The sequence below is a fragment of the Myxocyprinus asiaticus genome, chromosome 49, assembly GCF_019703515.2.
Source record: "Myxocyprinus asiaticus isolate MX2 ecotype Aquarium Trade chromosome 49, UBuf_Myxa_2, whole genome shotgun sequence".
NCBI classification, from domain to species: Eukaryota; Metazoa; Chordata; class Actinopteri; order Cypriniformes; family Catostomidae; genus Myxocyprinus; species Myxocyprinus asiaticus.
The window spans coordinates 9,492,674-9,502,552 of NC_059392.1; the positions used below are offsets into that span (position 1 = coordinate 9,492,674).

The window sequence follows — 9,879 nt, forward strand, 5'->3', positions numbered from 1 at the left end:
GCTGCATCTACGCCGCAAAGTGTCGGCGCTACAAAAATGCGGATGTTACTGAGTGCACTCTTACATATTGCGTTAACTAATGCGAATAACACAATTTTACGATGACATCAGTAACTGAGCGGTAACTTTTGTTTGAACATGATGCTGCATCTATGCCACATAGTGTCAGCGCTACATAAATGTGGATGTTACTGAGTGCACCTTTAACTATTGCGTTAACTAATGCGAAGAGCACACTTTTACGATGACATCAGTAACTGAGCAGTAACTTTTTTTTTTTATGTGATGCTGCATCTACGCCACTAGGTGTCAGCGCAACATAAACACTAATGTCACTGAGTGCACCTTTAACTATTGGGTTAACTAATGCGAAGAGCACACTTTTACGATGACATCGGTAACTGAGCAGTAACTTTTGTTTGTAGGTGATACACTGCAAGGTGTCAGCGCTACATAAATGCGGATGTTACTGAGTGCACCCTTACCTGTTGCGTTAACTAATGCGAATAACACACTTTTACGATGACATTGGTAACCGAGCAGTAACTTTTGTTTGTACGTGATGTACATGAATGTCACTGAGTGCACCTTCAGCCATCGCGTTAACTAATGTTTAGGTAAACAAACTTATTATGAAGTGTTACCAAAACCTATTTTTTTTGAGTAAGTGTTAGCTTGATTCATTATAAAACAACATACATCAGAAGAAAGCTCTAAATGAGTGATATTTCAAGAAAAGCCTGAACAAATTAAACTTAAATCCTGAAAAATAATGTGTTCTTTACATTTGCATATTAACATAACTTGCTGCTTTACATTTGTAGTAAGTTACTCAGACATCTTTAAATCATGGGCGAGTCTTTAGGGCTCTCTTCTGAGGTATCACTTGTGCTCGGGTATTGATTGGCTGTTCTGGTTAAACTAGCAAGGTCAATGGATGGAGTCAGAACATCAGGAGGTATGTTGAGGACCACAGCTGGTTGCTCAGAGCGCAGACTGTGCAGGAGCTGCAAAAGTCGAAGGTGTACGACCAGTGGAGAACCAGAGAGACCCTCTATGGAGGCCTTTAGAGCCTCACAAGCTGCCTTCTCTCCTTCTGCAGCAATTATCTGTAACACAAGGTGATATAGCAGTTTAAGAGCTGAGCCAGTAACTAAAAGGTTGAAGATTAGAATGCCACAAGGAGTGATTCATGAACCATTGTGTCCTTGAATAAGACACTTCTCAACATTGCTCTAGTCTAGGGTGATAGACCCTGTAATAAGTGTAGTGTAATCTTACTTTGACCTGTGCCTGTCTCCTTGCCTCGGCCTCAACAGCAAAGTTGTGTTGTAGCTCAGCTGAAAGACTGATTTCCTCTCTGCAACAGTGGACAAAAGAACATCTAGATTACTTTATGGGAGTTGTATACTTCCTTTGGAGTATAATCTGTTATTTACTTACATCTCTGTTTTTTCCACCTTGATGCCCCACCGGCAAGTAATAGAATCTAAAGAAACCTGCATGACAAACAAAACATCATAAGACCTCCATGTTTCAAGCACTTATGATATCATTGGGATCATATCTGGTGATGTCTACCTGAATCTTTTGGCCCATCAGTTTCCTGTCCAGTAAAATGTCAGTGAAGGCATGATGGGCCAGTATCTCTCTGACTGATACCTGAGCCAATGCCTGTAACACGGCTGGAACAGCAGCGAGTGACGAATAATAAACAGACACATTCTCGATACGATAGTAACATGCCGCACTCATTTCAGTGCATACTAGATCTTTGGTCACCACCTAAAGATGTAACAACAACAAAAGATTCATGCTCTTTATTTGAGTCAATAATTTAACAGCGGTTTGATTCATTTGACTAGTTTGGACATGTGAGCTCTTATTGGATCGATGCTGAAGTAAATATCAACTGATCTTAATTTTGTCTTAGTAGTCAGCTTTTTTCAGTCTCCAATTAATGTGTTCTGTCACTCCTCCATGACTACATGTCAGTGGGATGGTATTTGTCTTAGTCAGCTTTTTAGTGCAGTTCATTAAATTACTCTGAGGGCTTGAAGATCTAGGAGAATAGGATGCTATTTCTATTGAAAATACATTTCAAATTGCTTTGTTGTTTTTCCTGGAAGTTCGGAAATTACCGTATGAGGAGGGATCTTCAACATTTTGAGACGAATGTCCGCTATTTGGCACACATCCAGAAATGGGAGATAAAACAATAGCCCTGTAACAAAATAAGGAAAATTCCAGAGTTAAGCTCAATCGACAGCTTTTGTGGCATAATGTTGATTACCACAAAAATGAATTTCGACTCTTCCCTACTTAAACAAAAAAGCATAAATCGAGGTTACAGTGAGGCACTTCCAATGAAAGTGAATGGGGCCAACTTTTGAAGTGTTTAAGGCAGAAATGCAAAACTTATAATGTCATAAAAACACTTACATTAATTATTTGAGCAGTTGAGAAGTTGTTTAAATTAACATTTTTACGGTCGTTTTAGGGTTTACAGCATTACATTATCATGGCAATGAAGATGTAAAATTGGATATAACTTTACTCATAAAAGGTTAGCAATTGATTTGATCACTAAAACCATGTTAGCACACATATTGTTTACGTCTTGTGTCTATGCTTTTGAAGCAGTGAGTATTTTATTGCTTATGTTGGCCCTATTCACTTCCATTGTAAATGCCTCACTGTTACCCATATTTATGCTTTTCTTTTTTTAAAGAAAAGGAGAGACGAATTGACATCATGCCACAAATGCTGTCTTTTGAGCTTAACTTGTATTGAACCTGAAATATTAATTTTTACATACAGTACTGTGCAAAGGTCTTAGGCACATAAGATGTTTCACAAAAACATTTGTCTTAAGATGGTTATTTATATCTTCTGCTTTAGTGTGTCAGTAGGAAATATAAATGTTAGACTCATAAACATTACTTTTGCAAATAGAAAAGATTAGAATAGAAGAACAGGGAGCCCTGCAATAGATGTCATGGCCCCCCAAAAAGCTCCCCACTTAACATCGTGTCAGTCTGGGATTACATAAAGAGACAGAAGCAATTGAGACAGCCGAAATAGATAGAAGAACTGTGGCAAATTCTCCAAGAAGCTTGGAACATCCTATCTGTCAACAACCAAGAAAAACTGTGTCCAGGTGTACCTAGGAGAATTGGTGCTGTTTTAAAGGCAAAGGTGGTCAGACCGAATGTTGATTTAGCTTTTTTATGTTTACTGGACTTTTGTATGACATTAAGTGATAAATGATCATTATTTTTGAAGACATCCTCACTATGCAACATTTTTCACAAGTACCTAAAACTTTTGTACTGCAGATTTAATGCGTTAATTTAGTGCAATTAATTATATGAAAAATAATGCGTTAAAACATTTTAATTAATCATACCCCCTGACTATACGTAAATTCCATAATATGTAATTTTCCTACCGTCAGTGCAAATCGAACTTGATGCACCACCTTGATATTTTAGCAAATCTGTGGCAGTAGGGGGCAGTCAACGCAACTCCATCTGTGAAAGTAGCCAAGTATGTATAGCTGCAGGCCGGAGACCTTCCAAAGATGGCCAACAGTGGACTGACTTGCTAGAAAGACTTTGGTGTCTTGTAGTAGTCTTGTAGGACGCAGACAGACACCTCTCAAATCACGTAACACCCCCCTTTGATAAACCCCACCCTTTCTGGGCTAACTCTTCCCACTATGTGAGATTCTGCACCCATTTGGGGGCGGAATCTCCAAAAGAGGGCAGAGTTACTCCAGAAGGGGCGTGGTTACTCCAAACGTGGGTTGCGCCAACTCCAAAAGGGGGCGCCACTTCCACTTATTGTTAAGGTCAGAGAAAGGGTTAGGTAAGGGGATCCCTATATCTAAAAAAGTATTTTTCTCCCAATTTGGAATGCCCAATTCCCACTACTTAGTAGGTCCTCATGGTGGCACGGTTACTCAACACAATCCGGGTGGTGGAGGACAAGTCTCAGTTGCCTCCGCTTCTGAAACCGTCAATCTGCGCATCTTATCATGTGGCTCGTTGTGCATGACACCGTGGAGACTCCACATGTGGAGGCTCATGCTACCCTCCGCAATCCATGGACAACTTACCACGTACCCCACTGAGAGCGAGGTTACTCCACACCACGAGGAGGTTAACCCATGTGACTCTACCCTCCCTAGCAACCGGGCTAATTTGGTTGCTTAGGAGACCTGACTGGAGTCACTCAGCACACCCTGGATTCGAACTCGCAACTCCAGTAGTGGTAGTCTTTAATGGTGGTTTTGAGATCCCACTCCTTTTTGGAGCACTGCCTGCAGCTGTATACTTCTCGGAAGTGGGGGGGGGTCAACGCAACTCCATCTGTAGCAGTAGGGGGCAGTCAGTGCAACTTCAGCTGTACAGGCAACAAGGCAGCACAGCCTTCCATAGTTAATATATTATACTATATTTATAATAATTTTAATTATCATACGTACATTAAATTCTTAATTTGGGGGCCTTTCTCACTAAATATTGATATACATGATTAATTCGATTAATTGGCTCATAATTGATTCAATTAAAATATTTAATTCTTCAAACTGAAATGTAATAATACCGTAACTGAATCAAACAGTACAATATAAATCAAAAGTACCTGGGCCCCTGGGTTTTCTTTGCAATAGGTGCCCCAGTCGAAATATCACCGCTCTCTCATGTTCTCTCACCATCTACGAAGAATCAGACAAGTAATAGAGAGCAGAAATTAAAGTTTTCAAGTCTGAACAGAGTTAAAATATTTTCCACATAAAACTATATTACTTTCATATATTTAATCGCAGGGATTGAAAGTATACCTTCACACAGAACCAAATCGAAAGAGGAAAGAAGAAAATAACCACAGAAAGGACAAAAACTATGAGAATTAGCTCACAAATGCCAAAGTACCGCTTCTTCAAGCCTGCAGGAGAAAATTAAAGATGAGTCACTGGTAATGGTAGGACCTCCATCATTTTTTAGATGTTTTATTACCACCGCTGCCCAACTTACCTTCTCCATGTCCCTCAGTCTCCAATAACCCTAATAACTCCTCTCGCTCCTCTTTAATTTGTTCCCTCACACTGTCTACATTAACAACAGTGCTGCTGGAAGTGACTTTAACCCCTTCCTTGGCTTCATCTCTCTCCACGTCCTCTAACACTTCTGGTTTATCTCTCTCTTTCCTTTTGTGTGGCTCTTGGAGCTTCACAGATGTTGGCGCTTTTGTCTTTCTGCCTTTAGTAGAAGGTGATGGCTCTCTTTTTACTCTTCCAGATCTTGAAGAATGATGAGGGCTTTCTGCTTTTTTGTCCATCACCGTCTCCCTTACAAGAAGCATCCAGTAATTGCTAAGAAGAGACTCGGTTGTCAGTTGTTTTTATGGTATCTAACTGGTTCTAGTCTCGGCTGTTCTAAAAAGGGGAGTTTCACTGTGCAGGCCTGTGGCAGGTTCATGTGTTGATACTGTAGGTGGGTGGGGGGAGTTGCATACTTCTAGCTAATTATTCTCATTGTAACATCCTACTAAGTTTTGTCCCATTTTAAAACTAATTTGAATATTATTTAAATTTCTAGATTTAGATTTAAATACAATGCAGTACATTTTTTATGTCCCCTTCATACAGTACAGTATGTCTTATATGAATAATTAAATTCACAATTTTAGTGATGGAAATAGTATTAAATATAGCTACACACAGCAATAAGTGGGGCCAAACACCAAAATGGCAAGCATTGCATGAAACCAAGCACACATGGACAGAATATGACTCGCAAGCAAACCAACACCACTTTGCAAGTTGTTCCACGACAGGATTGAACTGGTACCTTTCTGCTTCACATTTCTGTACACTATCCACTATCCCACATGGCTGACAGCCACCAAAAGGGACACACCAAACTAAGATTCAGCACAACCAAGCACAGCAGTCATTTCAATCAAATTTGTATTTGTGTAACTTTCAACAAATTTGAAAATCAAAATTCCTTTCAGTCATTTCTGTGTGGCTTGGACAGAAGATCATCTGAGACATTTTTTTAAAACATCTATAAATGCCACAATCCAACATGGCAACCACTGTAATAAGAGGAGTTCTAATGGGTGCATTAAAATCACCACGAGGAGAGTAATTAGAAGACCCCAAACCTGGTCTGTGGGCTATTCATAAAAACCAATATCAGTGTGCCAAATATGATCATTTTCCTTTGTACTTTTTATAGTGCTACCCACAAAAATTCCCACTGGGGTGAAAAAAGGAAGTAGAACGATAAGAATACCTGCAAGCAGAAATAATCAGGGACAAGCCGTGCAACTATTCAGTAAGCACAATATAAATACCTCCAGTACAAAAGAAGTTCAGCTGTAATACTGGTCAATGTGGGGATCAAACCCACAACCTTTGGAACGATAGTCCAGAACTTTACATTCTGTGCCACTCAGTTGACACACCTCAGCCAGGGCAAAGAGACATGTCGAGTTTATAGTCAACATATAAGTATGGGTTATCTTTTGAACTATAAGTGGCGCTGTCTCCAAACAGCTCAGGTATCCTCGGGACATGATGTCGATGATGCATACCAATTTTCTTTTAAATCCGACAATGCATTCAAAAGGTATATATCTTTTTAATAAAACTCAACATGGCAGAGAGGCAGTATGGCCAATATAGGAAAAATTGGTATCATTGAAATCCTCATGATCCTAGGAATCCATAAACACCAAGCAAAGTAAAATACACCCTTTCAATATACAGGTGCATCTCAATAAATTAGAATGTCGTGGAAAAGTTCATTTATTTCAGTAATTCAACTCAAATTGTGAAACTCGTGTATTAAATAAATTCAGTGCACACAGACTAAGTAGTTTAAGTCTTTGGTTCTTTTAATTGTGATGATTTTGGCTCACATTTAACAAAAACCCACCAATTCACTATCTCAAAAAATTAGAATATGGTGACATGCCAATCAGCTAATCAACTCAAAACACCTGCAAAGGTTTCCTGAGCCTTCAAAATGGCCTCTCAGTTTGGTTCACTAGGCTACACAATCATGGGGAAGATTGCTGATCTGACAGTTGTCCAGAAGACAATCACTGACACCCTTCACAAGGAGGGTAAGCCACAAACATTCATTGCCAAAGAAGCTGGCTGTTCACAGAATGCTGTATCCAAGCATGTTAACAGAAAGTTGAGTGGAAGGAAAAAGTGTGGAAGAAAAAGATGCACAACCAACCAAGAGAACCGCAGCCTTATGATTGTCAAGCAAAATCGATTCAAGAATTTGGGTGAACTTCACAAGGAATGGACTGAGGCTGGGGTCAAGGCATCAAGAGCCACCACACACAGACGTGTCAAGGTATTTGGCTACAGTTGTCGTATTCCTCTTGTTAAGCCACTCCTGAACCACAGACAACGTCAGAGGCGCCTTACCTGGGCTAAGGAGAAGAAGAACTGGACTGTTGCCCAGTGGTCCAAAGTCCTCTTTTCAAATGAGAGCAAGTTTTGTATTTCATTTGGAAACCAAGGTCCTAGAGTCTGGAGGAAGGGTGGAGAAGCTCATAGCCCAAGTTGCTTGAAGTCCAGTGTTAAGTTTCCACAGTCTGTGATGATTTGGGGTGCAATGTCATCTGCTGGTGTTGGTCCATTTTTGTTTTTTGAAAACCAAAGTCACTGCACCCGTTTACCAAGACATTTTGGAGCACTTCATGCTTCCTTCTGCTGACCAGCTTTTTAAAGATGCTGATTTCATTTTCCAGCAAGATTTGGCACCTGCCCACACTGCCAAAAGCACCAAAAGTTGGTTAAATGACCATGGTGTTGGTGTGCTTGACTGGCAAGCAAACTCACCAGACCTGAACCCCATAGAGAATCTATGGGGTATTGTCAAGAGGAAAATGAGAAACAAGAGACCAAAAAATGCAGATGAGCTGAAGGCCACTGTCAAAGAAACCTGGGCTTCCATACCACCTCAGCAGTGCCACAAACTGATCACCTCCATGCCACGCTGAATTGAGGCAGTAATTAAAGCAATAGGAGCCCCTACCAAGTATTGAGTACATATACAGTAAATGAACATACTTTCCAGAAGGCCAACAATTCACTAAATTTTTTTTTTTTTTATTGGTCTTATGATGTATTCTAATTTTTTGAGATAGTGAATTGGTGGGTTTTTGTTAAATGTGAGCCAAAATCATCACAATTAAAAGAACCAAAGACTTAAACTACTTCAGTCTGTGTGCACTGAATTTATTTAATACACGAGTTTCACAATTTGAGTTGAATTACTGAAATAAATGAACTTTTCCACGACATTCTAATTTATTGAGATGCACCTGTACATCCTCTGAAAACAAGTCTTAACACCTTATGGCAATTTTACTTTGTGAATGTAGGTCTATCTTTGGTTGTAATGATGTTTTCATGTGTAATCTGGAGACATGACAATTGTTTTCTGCAGTGATACGCCTTTCAGATAATATACAATCAGATATCAATTCATGTAAGGCATTTGTGTGCAAAATATATAGTTGTTATAATCAAAACTGAATGTATAAAATGTTGATATTCATTGTTCTAATGACACATTCTTATTTTGTAGTGTACAGATGCTGTTCTAATTGGCAAATCTTGGAATGATAGAGGAAGACTAGCTACCATAAGAATCACTGTTTTAACTGGGGTTGATAGAATATCATCATCACCAGTAACATGTTAAATACACCTTGATTTGCCATTGTTTCCACAGAAGACATAAGTGATACCTGTATGTGTGTAAGGATTTGGAGACAAATATTCCTATACACAGGAGTGTGTTAATGTGAGAACACATTTGGAATTTCTGTTGGCCTCTCAACATTAAAATGTGTATTAATGTGACAATATCTTTTGTCACAAAAAGTGACAAAAATGCACTATCCTAGGCCTTTCAAGTTATCGGGTTAGTATACGTTTTTGACATATTATTTGTTTTTTATATACACCGATCAGCCACAACATTAAAACCACCTGTCTAATAATAATTAATTATAATTTTATTTATTTATCACACATTATACATTTTGCACATATACAGTGAAATTCTTTTTTTCACATATCCCAGCTAAGCTGGGGTCAGAGTGCAGGGTCAGCCATGAGCAGATAGGGTCAAGGGCCTTGCTCAAGGGCCCAACAGTGGCATCTTGGCAGTGCTGGGGCTTGAACCCCCAACCTTCTGATCAGTAATCCAGAGCCTTAACCGCTCACTGGATGTTTTTTGTTTTTGGCACCATTTGGAGTAAATTCTAGAGACTATTGTGTGTGAAAGTCCCAGGAGATCAGCAGTTACAGAAATACTCAAACCAGCCCATCTGGCACCAACAATCATGGCACGGTCCAAATCACTGAGATCAAATTTTTTCCCCATTCGGATGGTTGATGTGAACATTAACTGAAGCTCCTGACCCGTATCTGCAGAATTTATGCACTGCACTGCTGCCACACGATTGGCTGATTAGATAATCGCATGGATGATTGTTGGTGCCAGACGGGCTGGTTTGAGTATTTCTGTAACTGCTGCCATAGCTCCAAAAAGGGGTGTGAGCTCCAAATCGCCATTAAAGATATAGGGAGCCCCTAAACTAACCCTTTCCTTAACCGTGAGTCAAAGTGACGCCCCCTTTTGGAATAACTTTGCCCTTTTTGGAGTAACCCTACCCTCATTAATTATACGAAAAATAACGTGTTAAAATATTTTAGGCAATTAATCATACCACCTGACCGTACATAAGTTCCATAATATGTAATTCTCCTACCATCGAACTTGATGTACCACCTTGATGTTTTAGTGAATATGTGGCAGTAGGGAGCAGTCA

At 39.5% G+C, this 9,879-nt stretch overlaps 1 protein-coding gene across 1 annotated transcript; it reads right to left on the minus strand.

The window, feature by feature from the left end:
* Positions 1 to 787: 787 nt before the first annotated feature.
* Positions 788 to 5,346, minus strand: nphs2 (NPHS2 stomatin family member, podocin). The gene is made up of 8 exons (XM_051693355.1): positions 5,043 to 5,346; positions 4,850 to 4,953; positions 4,651 to 4,723; positions 2,142 to 2,224; positions 1,582 to 1,785; positions 1,444 to 1,499; positions 1,282 to 1,360; positions 788 to 1,109 (listed from the first exon to the last, which is right to left on the minus strand). The coding sequence occupies exons 1-8, from the start codon at positions 5,344 to 5,346 to the stop codon at positions 843 to 845; spliced, it is 1,170 nt and encodes a 389-aa protein (XP_051549315.1). The 3' UTR covers positions 788 to 842.
* Positions 5,347 to 9,879: the final 4,533 nt, after the last annotated feature.

Coding starts and splice junctions, on each gene's coding strand:
- nphs2 (XM_051693355.1), bottom strand. CDS start 5,346: ATGGACAAAAAAGCAGAAAGCCCTCATCATTCTTCAAGATCTGGAAGA. Junction 4,724..4,849: donor CGATTTGGTTCTGTGTGAAG/GTATACTTTCAA, acceptor GATTCTTCGTAG/ATGGTGAGAGAACATGAGAG. Junction 1,361..1,443: donor AAGGTGGAAAAAACAGAGAT/GTAAGTAAATAA, acceptor CCACTGTTGCAG/AGAGGAAATCAGTCTTTCAG.